The sequence below is a fragment of the Platalea leucorodia genome (genome assembly GCF_965183815.1).
Source record: "Platalea leucorodia genome assembly, chromosome: 4".
Taxonomy (NCBI): Eukaryota; Metazoa; Chordata; class Aves; order Pelecaniformes; family Threskiornithidae; genus Platalea; species Platalea leucorodia.
Window position 1 is genome coordinate 51,650,136 of NC_138826.1, and position 20,734 is coordinate 51,670,869.

The 20,734-nt window shown below is 39.9% G+C and overlaps 1 protein-coding gene across 1 annotated transcript in view; it reads left to right on the top strand.

Annotated features, from left to right (window-relative positions):
• The window catches only part of SCUBE1 (signal peptide, CUB domain and EGF like domain containing 1), a gene marked incomplete at its 3' end in the record, with an annotated part of 209,517 nt that overhangs the window by 99,882 nt on the left and 88,901 nt on the right, over window positions 1–20,734 (top strand). The window contains exons 5-7 of the mRNA XM_082308699.1: window positions 4,343–4,468; window positions 14,267–14,383; window positions 17,245–17,334. Coding sequence (XP_082164825.1) covers window positions 4,343–4,468; window positions 14,267–14,383; window positions 17,245–17,334 — 333 coding nt within the window. The remainder of the gene's footprint in view (window positions 1–4,342; window positions 4,469–14,266; window positions 14,384–17,244; window positions 17,335–20,734) is intronic.

Below are 20,734 nucleotides of genomic sequence, written 5' to 3' on the forward strand. Positions count from 1 at the left end.
GTTTATTTTGCTGTCTGCCAGCACTGCCAAAGAGAACATGCACCCATTTTTGTGCTAGGCTTTAGAGACTACCTTGAGTAGCAGCATATTAAATTAAGATACTGCTTTTATTAACAGTTAACATGAAAAACCTGGAACCTTTCAACATTGGACATTTTAGTGGCATGACAATAAAGTAAGGATTTTTTGATGTACGGACTTCTATCAACATTTAGTCTTTCCCTTGATTTGGGAACTATGGTTTTCCACTTGACCCATAGTTACATCAATTCTAGAAGCTGGGACACACAGATCACTGCAAAAATCAAGAGAGGCAGCTAGGAACAACTCCTTGTGTCCGAAACCAGAGTGATGCAGGTGCGCACACGACAGGCGGCCACAAGGCTGTGTAGTAAAAGATGTAGTCCTGCAAATACTTTCTGGTTAAGGTTTGGGTGGAAGATCCATTGCCTGATATTTTGCCCAGGCCGTGCGATATACTGAAGTAAAACTGCTGTCGGCATAATTCTGTACTGTCTTAGGAAGAGCCTGGAATGATTTCATAGGTGTTTCTGCTCTCTTCCCTGGTTCTGCATTACATTGGTCAGCTCTAGGAAGGAGCAACATGTGAAGCACAGGGCACTCCTGTTGGTGCTGGGGCCCCTCTGCTCAGTTGGGGCTTATGGCGATTAAGAGAAAAACTTCAGACCCATTTAAATGAGCAGCAGAATCCACTTAGTTTTTCCACGATCGTGTTTTTTACCTGAATGACTCGTTTCCCACCCATCTCTACAAATCAAGCTGTTTGGCCTTGATTGTGCCGGTTACCCCCGGAGCGAACACAGCATTTTTGCTGGAGCTGTGCGCTGCCCATCACTGGGGAGAGGAGTCTCCGGCTGACTGCACATGGCAGTGCCAGTGGGTCTGGAAGCGCGCTGCCCGCCTCCCCTTTGGGTCGCCCTTCGTCCTGGGGCCGAGGGAGGCTGACCACCAAGGCAGGCACTGAGATGCTTAAGAAACAACCCCCTTTAACATCAGGGGAATTTTTTCCATGGTGTTATTCACACTCTTGGCTCCTTATGTACAAAGCATGTGCACGTTAGGTGGCTGCTAAGCATTAACTAAAATAAGGCAAAACTTTGTTTCTTAGGAGGTGATAGTGAAGGGAGATGATAACTCAGACATTTTACTACTTCTGTGATAGCAGAATGATGTGCAGTCAGCAGACCAGTTATTTCACTACCAGCAGTGCAGTCCATCCTGTTCCAATATAGGAAAATATGTGTGCGGTGTTTTATGTATTTCTAGTTCGTTTTAGAGTTTGGACCACATCCTGCTGAAGAGAATACTGAACAAAGTCATTTTAGGAGTGTTTTTCTCTTCCATTTACATGCATCTGTATAGCAACTAAACCAGTATTAGGAAGGTATTTAGCATATTTTTGTATTTTTTAGTGTGATTTGTATGCTATATCATAAAAGGATCAGTATTGTCTGAAGAGTCAGCTTGCAAAAAAAGTAGATCTCCTGTATCAACAATGATTCATAAATCGTTTGTGTACGTAGATTGATACAGAAGACATCTGGCCAAATACTGCATTTGCTGAAAAATTAAAATTTGGAATGATTAAATCCATTTGCAAATTCACACAAATTTGGGTTAGATTACATGTTTAAACAAGCCACAACATTTATTTGCTGCATTTTTATTTAAAATTTTTTTCAGGCCTAAAGAAAATCTTCTTTAGGAATTTTTTGTTAGGAATAATTTAGTTCTTAGGGATTTTGAAAATACTAAAATATAACTGAGAAGTTTCATTGTGGATGAGTTCCTGCTCTTGACTGAAAAATAATGGTCTTTCATTTCACGAGAAAAATTAAAATTTTCTGAAATAATGGTTTTCAGGCTTAGAAGATTTCTATGGTGTTCTTCTCCAGCTAAACATGGAACTGAAATAGTTTTCTTACAGCTCTTACTACCTGATGAATACAATAACTGAAATTATTAATACAGTAACTGAAATATTGTGGTCTTACACACAAATACCAGCACAAAATTCTTGTTTTGTCTTTCACTTTTGTTTCAGAATGTAATAATTCTTTGATTTCTTCCTATATTTTTAGCAGTGCACAATTTCTGTCTTCCCAAGTGATTTTAACAATGGCAGATATTCAGTATCTGTAAGTAAACACTGAAAATCACTTGCTTCATTACACTTCTGGGCCATTAAATATCTTCTTTCATCTATCTAATTCCTCTCTTCTCATTGCCTCAGCAGTGTGACTCAATCAGGCATGTGTTATCTTTCCCAGAACCTTTTCTGAACATAGCGTAGTGCGCAGGAATGCAGTTTGTCAAACACATTGTGTCTGAAATCCTTTGTTGGGAGAAGTGGAGAGAAGGAGATTATAAAATGCCTCAAAACCTTCAATAAGGCTGTTCCCAGGTTTCTTATATCTGCTCAGCCAAACAAAACATTCATACCTCACTTCAATGTATAGGATGGTATAGTATGTAGTATATAGTATATATAGTATGTATTATATCTCCCAATAGCATCTGTTGTCCAGGCTGCAGTTTACAGAGAATAACTTGGTTTGTGTTTTGGCAAGTTTTTAGACAAATCAAGGCTAACACAGAGGGGAATTTAGGAAAGAGAAATATATCTGTTGTCTATAATGTTCGTTTTCATAGGCAGTGAGATTTAAGATCCTAATATTTTTTGTAGGAGAGATGAACAAAAATACCCACTTGGACTGGCGATGTGTGTTTTTCCACACATCGCTCCACTAATATAAACCTTTCTGAGGTAAAGTCGAGCAGTGCAGATAACTTCTGAAGCTGTTACCTTCGGTCAACCTGAGGGAATCTCTGTCGCATTCCCTCCTCAGAGTTTTGTACACAGAGTTTCTTAGTAGCTGTCTTACACGCTAATCCTTTTATTTGTATTCAATTACAAACTATTCTGTATGCAGAGAAACTTTTGCTCAAATTCATCATAAAGCCTTGATGCTCGGTTTCAAGTATTTGATAGTGTGAGACCAGCCTCAGCCTAAAGACAGTGTGTGTAGATGCCGGAGGTGGCAGGTACGTTCATGTAGCTTCTGTAAGAATAAAAAGGGAGGGCAGTGATCGTTTTCACCTTTGGAAGCAAAAACTTTGCAACAGCCCTGAAAAAACATTTATTTACAGTATGTCATCACTGTAGGTTTAACTTGAACATTTTGCACTGGAGTTGTTTTGAGAAATTAGCCTAGGTAGGAGTAGCCGTGTTACAAAGTGACAAATGAGCCGCTGAGTCCACACTGATGTTGCATGCACCAGTGTTTTGGGGAATACATGCTGTGTTCACAGTAGTAAGCTGAGTAACGCTGTGAATTCTCTGTCAGTGTACTCTGAGAGAATTTGTTTCTCCTTTCCAGGTCAGATATCCAAGGGGAAGTCTGGGAAGGCTTTGTAATGCAAATCTAGCTAGCCTTCCTTCACACGAGGAATGCTAGATGCTGACCTATAAGGACTGAGTTCAAGATTTCTGTGAATATGTGGGATTTGAATTAACCCAGTAATGAAAGCCTCTAAGAGCGTAAGGCTCATTCAGTATCTAAATCACTTACATGGTTTAGAAACCTAAAATTGGCCCTATGATGATTAAGAGAAAGCTGGTTGATACTGCTCCTTGGCGTAAACATTAACAGGAGTCCACCCATGGCACTTGGACATTTGTTGAACAGCTGGTATGTTTTGTCTAATATAGTCAAAGAGAAAAGTGGTAGTAGGTTTGTTGGAGATTGGCTGTGCTTATGGTGGATGACACTGGTAATTAAGATGTATAACAAATAGCGAAGAAACAGATCCAAGCAAAATTGCTCATATATCTTTGGTAGATTTTGTGTGTTAAAGAATATAAAGCACATTAACTGGCAAATAAATATGCACCAGGCAGTAACAACCATTAAATTTATACATGGGAAAAATAACAATGAGCTCAGTTATTTAACTGATAATCACCTGTGGGACAGACAACTTCCTAGAGTATCCTTTGAATCCATTATATTTTCATGAACGATTAGAGTGTGGATATGGAATAGGGAAATCACAAGTCCTGGGTTTCTACATGCAGCAGAGACACCCTATATTCCACAGTAGTACTTGTTGTATTTGCCCCAGAGGAGGTTTGTCCTTTATGTCACTGTTCTGTTGATTGTATACCTCTTTTCAGCTGCATTCTTTTGCCTTGTGGAGCACAGTCCAGATGCAAAATAAAAATTACAATTAAAATCACTGAAGGACTGGATGTGTATAACTATTTTGTAACTTTATTTCAGTACTAATATTTTCCATTTTTCTTCCTTATTTTTTACAGAGGGTATGAACTGTATGAACAAAGATCATGGGTGTGCACACATCTGCCGGGAGACGCCCAAAGGTGGGGTTGCCTGTGAATGTAGGCCTGGCTTTGAACTTGCCAAAAACCAGAAGGACTGCAAATGTAGGTAGATGAAGATTAAATTTCGAATGTTCCCAAATGTCTTATTTTCTTCATTGTTGTTGTTTTCCAGAAGCCAAGAAATCAACTTTGTTTTGGCCAAAGGTCATTCATAATTTTAGTAATGTTTTTTCTGTAGAAGGTGTACTTGGGGATGCATAAGAGGCATTGAATAACAGAATGTTGGCAGTGACTCTGTTCTCAAAATGGTATCAACTTTTCTACCTTCCTATGAATGCAGAAGAGTGAGGGATCAGTTTAATACAGGCTTTCCTTGTAAAGCAAAACAAATAAAGCATAGAGGGTTCCAGCTTGCAGTATTTTGCAGGACCACAATGATAGATGCATTGATAAATCTACTAATGAGTTTAATAATAAATCCACTAGAGCTATCAAATTAAGAGTGTTAATTCCTCTTTTTTAAAGGATAGAAATGTTTGCTCTAGTCCTGATTCCACTGCACACAGGCTACTTTTCTTGTTATTACTTGGAAAACATGCAGCTGTACAATATATATACTGTTCTTCAAAGAAAAACCCTGAGTGATGTATTCTTGACGCTGGGATGCTGAAGGTACAGATATTCATTAGCCCACAAAATTGGAAATTGTTCTGTATACGTTAAAACAATTGACCCTCTGTAATTTATCATCATCATGTGAAAGCTTCCAAATTGCATGGGATTCTTTCTGATGGCTTCAGTGAGTGTTAGATCTGACTCCAGTAGCTTGCTTTCCTTCTTGGTAGCTTTGTGAGAGACAAAAAAGAGGAAGTGCAATAAACCAACGTAAAACATGTTTTGTGCTTTGCATAGGGCCAGTATTTTTGTGATAGCCTTTCTTCCGCTTCAACTTTTTTCTTCCTGAGATCTCCACTGTATAAACACGCTTAGATGATATTAGTGCCCAAGTACAAAGTCAAAAGGATCACCTTTGAATATCATCAAGAAATGCCACAGGATATTGTACAGCCCGATTGCTCCTCGGCATTAAGAGGCTACACAGAGCCAAAGGCAAAAGCACGGAGAAAAATTGCCTTTATGCTTAATTTTCATTCTCAGTGTTTATTAGAAGTGAACATTGTGTGCTGTTAATTGCAGTGCAACATCAGCTCCATTGGTAAAGTGGGAGAGGATGTTTATTTATGTTGTTTATTATTTGTTTCCACAAATTTGTACATTCTTTAAGAATTACATTATCCTTTTTCATAGTAAGATGGTGACAGGAGAATTAGGGCCTTTTCTAGAACAATATTTCTAAATGCCTCAAGGTTTAATAGAGTGAAAAACTTGAATTCATTCTGTGACCTGTGATGTTCAAATTGTAGTTGGAAGTATAATGAACTTTTGCTGACAGACCTCTAAGAAGGGACGCTGAGTTTTTCAAGGCCGAGAGCTCGCTGCAGAGTACACCAACCCCCAAACCCACAGCACATTCTGCAAATATGTTCCAGAGTCTTATTTAAAATAACTGTACTTCTAGGCCTTCCAGACGCAAAGAAGTAAAAAGCTGTAGTCAGATAGCCTGGGACAGTAATTGTGAGATTACAGCAGGCTATTTATAAAGGCCTAGTTCTGAAAACAAATCTTAACTTTTAAAAAAACCTTTTCACAGCTAACGATTTCAGTGGAATTGGCTTAAATCTTGAGCTGCAGCTCTGCAAGTGCCGAGTACAGCTATGCTGAAGAGCTGAAAAAGAGACACTTGCCCCTTGTCAGCCTGCCTGGACTGGGTCTGTAGCCCCGTATGCCAGGGACTGGTAGGGTCTGATATACCCCTAGTATATCCCTGTATCCCTCTCAATTATTCTGATTTATCATGGTCCCTCCAGGAGACTGTGCCTTTCAGGGTTTGTCAGAGCTTGCTTCCCTGTTTTTTTATGTGAACAAGTGGCAGAGAACCAGTACCTCGCTAGGTGAATCTTTATCAGCCAGTTTGCAATTGAATCAGAATACTGGCAGAGGTTTTCAGATGTATTGGCCCAAGTCTACTAGTAATGAGGTATGTGTTCCTCAAAGGTAAAAAAGATGTTAAAGTAAGTTAGAAAGCATAAAAAATTGGAGGGAGGCTCCCAGGTTTTTATGCATGCATTACAAATTTGTCATTACATCCTAATTACACGATTACATATCACCTGATCGTATCATCGCATGCTAATAAGGCAGTCACTATTGGTGTCTTGCTTCATTCAGTGTACATGATGGTCAGTGCTCATTAAACAGGCTTCTGTTCAGTAGCTTCCTCTCCATAATTCAGTGTCATGTCTTGCCTGCTGCACAGTATTTAAACCCTATTGTGAACATAAAATTTTTAATTTCCTCATAGATTTTCCCATGATACTCATTACTGTAATACCGAAGTGCTTTGTAGGCATTGGTAATGTATTTTCAGAACATTCTTGTCAAGTTAAAAAGTACTGGTTTGCCTGTCTTACAAATGGCAAATGAATATAAAGATGTTAATGTCAAAGTCGTTTAGTAGTGATTGGTGATTAACAAGAAACACCCAGAACCCAGCTTAGCATTTATAGCACTTTAGTATGATCAAAGCCAAGCTCCCAATGGCTCCAGCTGTAGTTGCAAATGCCATGGAGAAAGGAATATAATATTAGTAACTGTAATAGATGTGATTCAAGTGACTTGCCAAGCCCTAAGTAGGAATTCCATGGCAGGGACAGAAATCTATTAGAGTTTTTTAGGGCTTTATTCACTGTCTGAACACGACCATCCTTTCTTGACAGTCCCTTTCTGATTTACTACTCATTCTGCAGCAAATGAGACAAGATTCTCCAGCTGCTTCCACAGACCTGACTTTCCTCAGCTCCACCATGCACTGAATAAGACTGGAGTGTTTTCTGCATTTGTCATTAAGGATGGTTATCATGATACATTAAGTCTATATACCAGAAGTCTGGTATTTTGTAGCTTTTGAGTGCTTACTATTGCAACCTTAACAGTTTCTTAGTGTAAATTTTAAACATGCAATTTCTCAGTTACCAAAAAAAAAAAAGTCTTGCCCACCACACTAGGAAAACGCAGAAGCATTGAGGCTGGAAGGGACCTCAAGAGGTTCATCTAGAAATACACCAAGCAGAATCATACTGATCCATACATAATTCCTCAGAAGAGCTGCATCCTTTAGATCCAGCAGTAAATTACCATCTTCTGTGTACACATTAGAAGAGGAATATGCTTTGTCAGTGATTTTTATAGATACTTGCTGGCAGCAGAAAGAAGAGATTTAGGAGTAGTGAATCAGGTTCCAGATTACAGTGGGAAAACAGGAGAAATTACCTCCTCTTTCTATATCTGTATCCATGATAGATTTTAAGATGCTGCTCCTGAGCATGATTGTATTACAAGTTTTTGATAAACTGAAGATTTTTTCCCCAAACATGAATAAACCAAGACATTTTTTGTTAATCTCATTATTAGCTGGATCAGTTTAGCTGGAACTTGAAAAAGTAAGAAGAAACCTAAAGCAGATATGCATACCTGCAAGTTGCAACCTAAAAGAAGTCATTCTGGCAGTTATAAACAAGTGAAAGCTGAATCTTTTAATGAAAAATGCTGGATAACCTTAACTACAGCTATTTCTATCTGCCCCCCCCCCCCCCCCCCCCCCGCAATAATAATGATTTAAGTAAGCAGGAGAGCTAGTGCTAAATAATTCTAAAAATCCTGTCTAATATGTTTACAATAAAATGCCGTCCCATCTACGCCAAGTGGCAGCTTTTCAGCTCCTGCTGATGACGTTCTCATGCAGCTATTTGCTGTCAGTATGAAGGTCTCCAAAATGTTAAAAATGTAAGGCCATACTAGAATAGGTAATGCAAGCAATGTTGCATGCACAGCTTTATCACATAGAAAGAGATGACCATGTATTTATATAAATTATATATTTAATGGCCAATTTAGTTAAAAAACAGTGCAATTTTTAATTTATCTGGAATTACAACGTGCTGGTTTGAACTGTCGTAGAAAGCCATGCCACAAAAACAAAAGATCTGGCTTGTTGCAAATTCTGTGGCATCTGAGCCATAGTATATATTTCAATCCACATGTGGACAAGACCAGGACATTATTGTCTTAGGGGATTTTTTGGGTTAGGGGGTACTAAATGCTATGTTTAATATTTGGCCATATGTTTTCAAATATTCCTCAGATAGAAGAGACCAGAAAAAGGATTATATGAAAGTTCAGAGAAGCACTGAAAGCAGGATTTAGCCTGGAGAGTGAGGCTGAGTTTTGGTACTTTCTATCTTCTGGGGGTTTTAGCGTGCAACATCAATATCATCATTTAGTGGAATAAGTACATTAAAATCCCTTTTGTTCTTTAAGATGTCATTCCTCTTCCAGACAGTTGTTTCCTGTCTTTCATCATCAAAATGTCATTTCAAGACTAGTCCATATATTTCCATGGATGTAAGCACTGGCCCACATGCAAAGCTGTGTCTCAGGAATGCTTAGCTCAGCCCAGCCAAACTGAATAGATGCTGCTGCTTACAGCATAGGCAGGTGGACAGTTAGGGAGATTATGCCACGCTGCCAGCCTGCAGGCCCTGAAAGGTGGCTAGCCAGTTCAAGAGCCTGAGCATTATAGTCAGCGAAAAGAATTAATCTTGTTTGAAGGCTATTTGAAACACCAGTGTCAGGGCTTCGGCTCAGGATGCACCATAGCTTGTGCAAAGCATTTGACGCTGTCCCGCACAACATCCTCGTCTCTAAATTGGAGAGACATGGATTTGACGGATGGACCACTCAGTGGATAAGGAATTGGCTGGATGGTCGCACTCAAAGAGTTGTGGGCAATGGCTTGATGTCCAGGTGGAGACCAGTGACGAGTGGTGTTCCTTAGGGGTCGGTATTGGGACCAGCGCTGTTTAACATCTTTGTCAGCGACATGGACAGTGGGATTGAGTGCACCCTCAGCAAGTTTGCCGACGACACCAAGCTGCGCTGTGTGGTTGACACGCTGGAGGGAAGGGGTGCCATCCAGAGGGACCTTGACAGGATTGAGAGGTGGGCCTGTGCGAACCTCATGAAGGTCAACAAGGCCAAGTGCAAGGTCCTGCCCATGGGTCGGTGCAATCCCATGCACAAATACAGGCTGGGCGGAGAATGGATTGAGAGCAGCCCTGAGGAGAAGGACTTGGGGGTGTTGGTTGATGAGAAGCTCAACATGAGCCAGCAATGTGCGCTTGCAGCCCAGAAGGCCAGCCGTATCCTGGGCTGCATCAAAAGAAGCATGGCCAGCAGGTCAAGGGAGGTGATTCTCCCTCTCTACTCCGCTCTTGTGAGACCTCACCTGGAGTACTGCATTCAGCTCTGGGGCCCCCAGCATAAGAAGGACATGGACCTGTTGGAGCGAGTCCAGAGGAGGGCCACGAAGATGATCAGAGGACTGGAGCACCTCTCCTATGAAGAGAAGGCTCTGGGGAGACCTTATAGCAGCCTTCTAGTACCTGAAGGGGGCCTACAAGAGAGCTGGAAGGGACTTTTCACAAGGGCCTGTTGCAATAAGACAAGGGGTGATGGCCTTAAACTGAAAGGATATAAGGAAGAAATTCTTCACTATGAGGGTGGTGAGGCACTGGAACAGGTTGTCCAGAGAAGCTGTGGATACCCCGTCCGTGGAAGTGTTCAAGGCCAGGCTGGATGGGGCTTTGAGCAACATGATCTAGTGGAACGTGTCCCTGCCCATGGCAGGGGGGTTCGACTAGATGACCTTTAAAGGTCCCTTCCAACCCAAACCGTTCTATGATTCTATGATTATTCTATGATATTCTATGATAGCTCTTCATTCACAGTAGAAACAACGTTGGGAGAACAGACTGGTAGCCTGGCCACCAGCATTAGACACCTCATACAGATGGTGTGCATCTTCGCTTGTGTGCTGTTTCTACTCATGTTTGTAGCCAACACAAGCAAAGGCTTCGCTATGAGCTACTGGGTTTAGCCAGTTGTACAGGGTATTTCTCCCACTAAGGGAAAGAGCCCAGCATTTTGATTGCACTTAAGACATACACAAATGTTGAGGCAGTGTCAAAAGCAACAGTGTTACTCTGGTTTTAAATCTGCTATGTAGGGATAAGTATATCTAACAGATATGTGTATATTTTCCTTCGGTAAAAAAAAAAGAAAAATTACCTACTATTTTCCATCCCTTTGATTGCAACGTGATTTATAATATTTGAAGGTGATCTGTGTCTATCAGAAGTTACCATTTTGCCTCTTTTTGTTTGCCTTTTTAATGTCACAGACTCTGAACAAGCACACAGTCTTTTGCATAGCTGTAGAGTTCAAAGTTATCAGAAATAACTTTTAGAAGAACACTTCGAGATTTCTCATTAATTTTGCTTTAATGCTTTCTGACAAAAATGGAGTAGATCTGGAAGCAAGAGAAGCTTCTCACTGTATCACTGCCACAGAATTAAGGCTGGAAAGAAATTGAAATGAAACATTTTACAACTGGATTTTGTACCAATTTCACCGGCAGAGCTGTCAAGTTCCAGAATTCTGTCTCAAGTTGCTTAAAATAAAGAAATAAATAAATTGTAGTTTAGACAGAAATTCAAATCCTTCAGAAACATGATTTACTAATATTTGTAAGAGACAGGAAAAGGAACTGGCCTACATCTGTGTTCATTGACTGGGTGAAACAGGAACCAGTAACTTTAGTATACAGGGAAACCATAAAAGAAGTGTGTGATTCTGCAGGATTTACTATAAACCCCATCAGTCTAGTGCAATTTTTCATAGACAAATATAGTAAGGAGAAGTCCCTCATATTACGTGGATCAGAGAAACCGTGTTTAGGTATTTTGATTTCTGCCAGCAGAGGCGTTCAGCAAGGAATGCCAAAAATAACCACTGCCGTCGTTTAAAATACACACTTTGTTGCTGATGGCACTTTAAAATCCACAATAAAAATACTGTTGGCTAGAAATGTATTTAAATATCTGGCATAAACAACAACTTCAAGTTAATTTGTGATGGCACAGCAGTCCCACAGGGACAGAAACATTGAATGAACTTCCACGTAGTCCAAGAAGCATACGGGGTCAAGAAGGAGGGGAGGATAGGGGGACGGAAATTACCTTATCCTGAGTTAGCTCTGCCCGTGTGCGCCCAATACCATGGATATTGCCAGCAGCTGCCTTCTGTACCACTTGCTGACCCTGCTTGATCAAATACCAGGCACAGCCAGCCAGAAGAGAGCTCATGTTTGCCGTGAGGCTGCAGTCAGCCGATTTAAACAACCTCTGTCTGTTCCTCTAGCTCTCAGCTAACCTGCAAATCAGTATTTCTCTACCTCCAGATTAACCAAGAAGTTGCTGTTGCGCACATGATGTGGCATAGAGAGCAAGCCACAAGAAAAAGATTAACCCCAAAAAATTGCAAATCAAAGAACAGGCAAAAAGAAGAGAGGTGAATAAGGACAGGCATAGTGTTGAGTAAGGAAATGATTTTTCATCATGACTGCAACGAAAAGAGTGGGAGGTTTAAGAATGGAGAATTGATGTAAAATTTTAATTTGTTTGTTCTGCATCAAAAAGAAAAGCCAAAATGTTATTGTGTATTGAAGGAAATGGAATGTTGCTTCCATTTGATGCAAAGCAGAATGATTTGCTTTATGTATTTTTTCACAAAACGAAATGAATAGTTAAGTTATGAAACTGGAGAAGGAGAAAGAATGCCTGAGGGTCGTTGTTGCTTAGGGAGCTTTTTAAATGTAATTCCTTGGAAGTTTAGGATTCTTATGACTTGGAATATGTGAGTTCAATTCCCCCCTCTGTCTGGTGGGACTGAACCCACAATTCCCATTTTCCAGCCTAGTGCCCAAACTGTCAAGCTCCAATAAGGGAATGTGGATCAGGCTGCTCTCCATCTTTCTCACTGGCATTCTTTCCAGTTGGATAGAACAGCGATACTCTTGGGAGGAGAGGTAGGAATCCAGGCAGGCCCTCTTCTTGGGGATTGTTCTTACCACTAGGCCACGAGACTATTCCCTCTCTATCTCTGAACAACACAAGGATTTTATTCGAAGTGTACAATGTGAAGGACCAAGGGTGCTTGCACCTGTAGTAGCCTCTGGTCTGTACTCACTTGAGAGGTGGACAATTCCTGTTGTGATCTTTGCCAGACTTCAGGGACCACAGGTGTAAACTTGCAGTTCCCACACTGGCAGGAGGTTTTAATGGGAATTCTGTTGGTTATGCTGTGGTGGGTCTCCTTCAGTTGCTTTTCTTAGAATTGTTCCATTTTAAGCAAAATACTTAAGTGATTACTGAGAGTGGCATGACTATTCAGCACTGGGACGCTCACGCCAGAGGTGGGATGTTTCAGTTCTAGTTACTGTGACCGAAGATTCCATTCTACTCCATTTTAAGAAGCTAGTGTTAAAGCAGAGTCACTGAGGTCAGTGGGAAATTATGTGAGCTTAGCCCTATTGGATTAGATAGAACCTCAGTTTAGATTTAGATACAAGATTTTAAAATCCTGTTAACCATTATCTTAGTTTTACTGTATATTGCAATTTGCTACCCTGGCTCGTTTATAAACTCTCTTATCTAGAAGGAAAATTCTGCTAAGACCAATGTGAGGAAGTTCCTTCTGATTAGTAGGAGTCGGTATTTAAATTACTGTCATCAGTATTTAAATTACTGTAACATTTCAAAACATTGAAGTCCTCTGAAATGATGAGTATGATATAACTGAATAATGGTATATTGGATTTCCCCTGTATCTGCCAGTATGTATATACCGATAAAGAACCTAGTCCAAATTACCTGTATATAAAGACAGTAAATTAAATTGAGTGAGATCAGAATTGTGTTATTCAGCATCAAGCTATGCAACTGCAGAGGATTAAATGGAACAGGGGCAAATGAGAGGCATTATTAATGGTGTTAGCCAGCTTAATATTTAAAAAATGGTTTGTCTTAATAGTCAGAAATTAAGTCCATCATGTGACAAAGAAAATTTAATCTAATCTATTAATTCATGTAAACTTCAAAACTCTGTCATGAACAATGTTTGCTTTAATGTATGATGTTTAGTATTTTTTCACCGGAGGACATTTTAATTGCTAGAAGCCGTTTTGCACTGTATGCTTGGAAGTGAAAGTGACATCTCCAATGTTTCCTTCCTAGTTGAGGCCAGAGCACTGCAGGGCAATAACAACCATGTATTCTTTGTTACAGAGAAGAAAAGGGAAAAAAAAAAATTCCTGTTTTATTTTTAAACATTCTTCTGCTCTAGGAGGACCAGTACTTGAAATAATAGATTTCAAGACTTATATGGTTCTATTCTTGCTGTTTGGTCTCTCCTTCCTCCACTTAGAAAGTGAAGGGGAAAGGAAAGAGAAATGTTATCTATAGACTTGAAAATATATGTCTGTATTAGTAGACTGCTCATTTCTTCATACAATATACATCACAGACATGAAGCAGGTAGCTTTTAGGAAGAGATGGAATTGGCTAACCACTCATATTAAAATTATGAATACAAATAGACTGGGGGAAAAGTAGCACATGCTTCTTTTTTTCTTTCTCTTTTTTTCTTTCTCTTTTATTCTTCACTGCATGGATTGAAAGTAGGGCGTGAGACAGGAGCGTGGCTAAGATAAGGGGGGTCAGAAAGAATAAGAAATGCAAATAACTGCAAATACAAATGTTATGTTGCCTTATGTCTTGGTTTGTTACTGCTCTTCTGTATTCTGAAAGGCCCTCAAGACTAATTGGTTTCATTGTCATTTTATTTATATATACATATATACACATTCATTTGGGGCTTAACTAGTAACCTGTAACTATGGGAATGGAGGCTGCCAACACACCTGTGATGACACAGATACTGGTCCTGTGTGTGGTTGTCATCAGAAGTATGCCCTACATTCAGATGGCCGAACCTGCATTGGTGAGTACTTCTCTGCAGCAAATTTTATTTCATAGTCCTCATAGAATATATATGTGCGCATATGTGTGTGTGTGTGCGCGTGTGTGTGTATCTCACAGGCCTTTAGCACCACTGCTGAGAGAAGTGTATAACAGCAGTTCCTGGCCGTAGTAGCTAAGGTCACACTATACAGAGAGAGAAGCATTTGTGCATGTTTTGTCAAAATGTTTGTTAATTAAGTATCCCTTTGTAACTCCTTTGTAACTTTTATTTCTTTTCATAACTCAAATAATTTTTGAAGCTAAAAGGTGCAGAACATTCATAATTATGTATGAAAGTTCAGCTCTTCCGTTGACTTTCATGAGTTAAGACTTCCTTGCGTAAGCAAGGTGAGGAAAACGATCCTCTTTTCTAAGCTGTTATTGGGGAAAACTAATCATCGTGATGTGCTTTCTTCCCTGTTGTATGTTTTATGATTCTAAAAATTACAGCACTTGTAGTGAATAAGCTTGCACTCAGATTATCAGTAGGAAAAAGCCGTTCAAGAGATGGAGCATCTTGGGAGATGCTACACAAACATTTATGATTCTAAAATGTATTATTTGCTTAATACCATTTCTTTCCGCTCCACTTTGTTTTTAAAATAAAAAAGGATATTTTTGCATACTTCAAGTTAAAATTTGGAAATTCTTATTCACAGATCAGAACCTAAAACCCATAACGGTTTTCATTAGCCTTGTGGTTATGTTGACTTTTTTTGTTTGTTTAATTTCAAATTCTTACAAATTCCTAGTAATTTCCTGAGGTTAAAAAAGCATGGACGCATATTTATCATCTTTCTTACCAATACTGCAAGAGAGAGCACTTGAAACCCATGGAAATCTGTCAGTTATCTTTAGTGATCCCTTGGTCAGATCCATGGCCTAAAACTCAGTGGCTGCCCAGAGGCTCACTTGCTTGCGATGGGTTTGACTGCACAAATTGTGTGGTGGGGTGAGGGGTATGTTGGCAGAGGTAGAGCTGAACAAGGTTCAGCGCTGGGCTCTGCCTCGCTGTCTACACAAGCTATGTCTCAGCCTACGGGATCTCTCAGCTAGTACTTTTGATTAACACAGAGGGCTCCGTCGTACAGTCCCTCTGTTTAAATAACCCTCCCTGAAGCCTGTGGCAGTTCCAGACGCAGAGAATTTGCAAGAGCGAGGGCCTTGAGAGCAGGTTTTATTGAATGGATAATTGATCGTCTATTTATTAGCGTTCACTAATATCCTTGGATTGATGTTTTATTTTGTCCAGCATGTAAAAACGATTTTAAAAGCTGTGTACACTGTACCTGTTTTTTACTTTTTTTTCCATTTTTGTAATGTAATACATACAACTCCATGTTACATTCCTTGGTCTTGTGATGTAAGTCACATATTACTGCCTGTGCTGATTTTCTTCCCTCTAAGTAGTTCTTTCTCTTAGAATACTTTCAAATTTTTTTATTTATTTTTTACATTTTTATTCCTGCTTTCTGGTGATGGTTCCTGATTGCCTGTCTTGTCTGATAACTGACGTTCATTAATTATTTACAGAGCAAAATAAAAAAAAACTCAAACAAAAGCCTCTATTGCAGCCTGATCCCATCTAGAACTTGTTAAAAACAAAACAAAACAACTTCTTGTTACCACTCAACCATGTAGTGTTGCCACAAACAAAACCTGCCAGCCTCCTCCTCCTCCTCACTTCAGTGATTCCAGTGTTTGCTGTCTTCAGTGGTGTATATATTCCAGGCATCACTGCAAGAATGCAAACTTCTGCAATGCCAGATAAATACTTGTTGACCCTTTGTCTAACATATTTTGTCTCGTTTGCTTGACTTATCCTTTTATTTTATTTTTTATGTTTGCTGCATGTGAAAGTCCCCACTTGCATTTTGTTTTTTGTTTTCCTAATAAGCATTTCCCTCTCTGTATAAATCATTTTATTTACCCAGCTGCTGCTTCTCCATTGCTCTCCTGTATCAGAAGTCTTTATTTTTGTTTCACTTACTGATCATTTCTTCCCACACTTGTGACTGTTTCTGTGTATTTCTAATGAAGCATAACCAAACTAAAGTCCTCATTATGCTGTACGAAACTCTTACATGTAGGATATCAGAGACCACCTTGTGAAATTACTTTTGCTGACATCATCTTGCTTACTGCATGCTTATAAAATTACTAAACCCTGTTCTTGCAACATCTTTCCTAGCATTGAATGTTTAGCTAGTAGTGTTTCATAGACAAGCAGGCAACCAGCACTGCCCAAATTGATCTTTTTTTGTGTTTGTTTGGTTTGTTGTTTGTTTATTTTTGTTGTTGTTTTTGTTTAATTTGCATGCTGTTGTTTGGTTTCTCCTCACGATGTGTCAATGTGTACGAAACTATGGTGCATCCGTGCCCATCCATCACCGGACTCTTCTAGCTCTCTCTGTCTGTCTCGGGCTTCTGCCTGCCACCTTCAGACCCTGGTGCCACCATTAGCCTGAATCACTTCACAGTTTGCCTTCGGTAGTTTGTTTAACTAGCATCCCTGAATTTCAATTTTCATCATTAACACCTCTCTGGGGCACTCATGTTAGCTGTCTTGTTCTCCAGTAGGAATCCAGCTTCATGTATGTGGTTAATTACTTCATAGTTCACCATTCTTCCTCCTCCCCCTCTTTCTTCCTCCTTTCCCTGAACACCCTTTAATTTTTTCCTGGGGTCTCAAAGGGAATTAACTCTCTAACGGGGATTAGGTGCTTTCATGCCTTGCTTCTTGGCTTTGGCTGTGCCATGCCAAGAAACTGTCTTAGGCAGTGGAAAATTGGGCTTGTGATTAACCAACTGCTCCATGTTTGTCCCTTACTTGTGTTTTAGAGAAGGATGAGGCTGCAATTGAGAGTTCTGAGTACAATGCCACGTCAGTAGCTGATGTGGACAAGCGGGTGAAACGGCGGCTACTTATGGGTAACACTTTTCTTCCACTTCCTTTGTTGTGCTCTCACTTTTGTCTGTATGTGTGTGGGGGGGAGGTTCTCTTTTGGTCTCATTTGGTCCCTTCGGTTTTGGTCTGGTTTGTTTTTTTTAACCTGACTTCATCTGTGTGGAAAGGTCACCAATTTTGTTAAGTTCTCATCTGTTGTACGACTTCATTTCTTGTTTTTAAACTTTTTTTTCCTAATGCTGCAGCTTTAATGTTCAATTTCTTCTGCATAGAAAGAAGCTTTTGCCATTAACCTTACTTACCTTATGCAAGCTACTTCTTACATGTGATTTGTGTGTGTTTGTGTGTATGTGTTGCTGTAGGATTCTTGAAAAATCTCATGTTGCAGACCTGCCTATTGACTTAAAAGTGGATGATGATGATGATGATGATCTAAAACAATGTTCTATTACATATGTGGTGTTAAATGAACAACTGTATTTGCCTACTTAAAATTTGCAGTACTTTTGATTGAAATGTAAATATTATGACTGGAAATTCATTTATTTCCTTTGCGCAGCTATGTTAGTAACCACTGAAAGATCTTTCCCTAGTGACCAATGAGCTTCCGTATGTTCTTCTTTCAAGACTGAAGCATGGCTTGTTTCTCTGTGTTGTTGGAGCCTGAGAGTGGAAGGGATGAGGAAGCGCATTGAACAATGAAGATAATTCTTTAGCTTCTGCTCTCAGTTAACCCATTGCGCACCCTTGTGCTTGCCTTCTTCATGTTACATTTATGGCCATTAGTGAGAATGACCTTTTGGGAATAGAAAGGGTAGAGTGGCTGGACCTCTGCCAGACTCTTTTCATGTGACAAAGAGCACAGGGTGAATGATACCAGTGGTTTGGAGGTTTTTAGGTGGTTTATTACTCTGTATTTTCCATTCTGATGCACTACTCGCCACATATAAATATTTTTGCTAGGTTTTAAACATAGTGAGCATTGGTGAGATGTACCCAATGAACCGTTTACAAGACAGGGATTCTTCACCCACAGAAGAGATTCTGGCAGGACAAGATTGTGCTCCCTTCCCTCCTGGTTGCTATTTCAGTTCTTAAAACCATTGAGTCCATTGCAGACTGTCCTGCTAGCCCTTGGCAAGCTCAGCTCTGGCTGTAAGCATCCACACCTGTCTGGAAGAACCACCTCTAGGAGACCAGAAGCCTCATTTGAGTATTTAGTTGATTGCTGGGCTAATAGTTGCAGTAGGTGACAGTATTTACAAAGTTTCCGTATCGCTTGTATCGTGTTGCCCATGGCAAACCATCCGCTTAACCGTAGGCCAGCATACAACCACTGTGTAGGAAGTGGCATGGTGTTATAACTCCGAAATGGTATTAGATGATAACATTGAGGTAAAATATTTTCCCTCCTGTGAAAACCCAGGTATATGTCCTTTGTTTTTAGATTATCTATGATTGTTAATTTGCAATTAGTTTGCAGACCTAGCAAGTGACCCATATCAATTTATTTTTTATGATGCACTGTTTAAATTAATTTAAGTTACCAAAAGCTATGGGGCAGCTCATCTTGCTTTCTAAAGGTGCTATTAACACTTTTAGCTGTAATTTCAATAAGACCCGCAGTCTCACAGGAAGTCGGGAAAAAAAATGTGCAAGGGACGTCTAGACCACTGGAAAATCCAGTCCTCTAGTTCAAACCGGTGTGTTTGCCCAGCCACTAACAGTCCGTACAATACGAGTTAGAGGGACCAAGCAATATAGTATAGTGCACTGCATTGCTGCCTCACCCTCTGATAAAAGTAATTATCCAACCTGAAAATAAGCTCACACTGCTTACAAGCATCCAGGCAAACAGAATTTAAAAGTTATGATTAGCAGCAAGCTTCTTAGTTATGCCAGGTCTGCAAGTTCCAAGCTGAACATAGGCTCTAGAAATAGGTTTAGGGAGATAGTTAAAAATCCAGTTTGCAAAATACATTGTTTAACTCTTCAGTACCTCATGTATTAGTGGGTATCAGCCAAGAGCTGAGAGTTTATGGACATGCTGTGTTTGAACAACTGATTCCTTAGAAAAACATTAACTAGAACTGAAAAGAAATTTAATTAGTAAGTGAGATCTGAGTGGGTGGCTTATTACTTAGGGACTTTTCTACTTGTTTATTTCTACTGATTTCTGATGCTTAGAAAATCCACAATTTATTTTTTTAATGGAGTCTTACTACCTTTCAAAAGTGTAGTGGCATTTCCATGACATTCCATGTGTCTTCAGATGCTTTCTAAACAGATGTTTTAGAAAGTACTGGAAGGCTCCTCAGGAAATTTTGTTACCACCTTTTGTGAATGGACTGTGATTTTTGACCCTCCTGCAGGCAATCTTGGGAGAGTAGGAAAAGTAGATGGCTTTCTGTAATTTTAGTAGTCTGATGAAAGATGCTTTCAGTTGCAAGCCCTGAGATGATAATTTCTAGTCCCCTGTCATTTGCTGCATGCTATGAAAATGACTATGATCTTTATAACCCTTAATATCAGCCAAGGCTAAGAATAAGCTTGCATGAGATTACTTTAGGAAAACAGGACTGCTGTCAGACATGACTGCCTATGCCACTCATTTTGCTACAGCAAGACTGGCCACCTCTGTAGCTCAGACTGACTCTTACAGGGGCCTGTGTCCTAGTCATGGTGTGGTCCTGTGACTTGTGGCTAAATCTTAAATAGAGAAAAGTAGATAAATAAACTTACTTCCTTCCTGTTAGATACATTTTTATCTGGATCTTGTGGGGCAAACAAGAGACTGGTCTTCTCTGATGATCTACAAGAAACCTTCCTTTAAAGCCATCCAGTGATTCCTAGGAATTTTCATCCAACTTTTTTCATAATGTTGGGAAAGACCCCAGGGCTTCCAGCTGTCCTTTGTTTCCCCTGTTCAGAGAAAAACACTTGGAATCAGAGTAAAGAGCACTCTCATTAAAGAGATGGCACTGAATGACTTTTCTCTGATCAGTGCATGTTGCACCATATTGCTGTTTATACAGCTCCTTTACGTTTTCTTCACTTCCCCCTGGGCCATTGCCACTGTAGAGTGGAAAGGAGCGCAGCCTCAGTTGTACTCCGGGTGGGCTTTTGGGGAAGTTCTGCCATCTGCCAGAGTTCTGTGGTGGGTGCTATAAACTGGACGTTGAGCCATGTACATTCTGTAGGTTAGGAAGGAAAGTGTACATTCATCCTGCAGAAGTGCACACATCCGAACATTTAAAACCAGAGCCTTACCATTATCTGTAAGATATGTTTACATCCGCCTTGTTGCAGAACACCTTGGACTTACTATAAATCAGTAGGGCACAACCAATGTCTTCAGGTCTTCTTAAATATCTGGTATAGTTTATCTTGCAGTTAGTTGAGCACTGCCTTCAACTCTTAAAA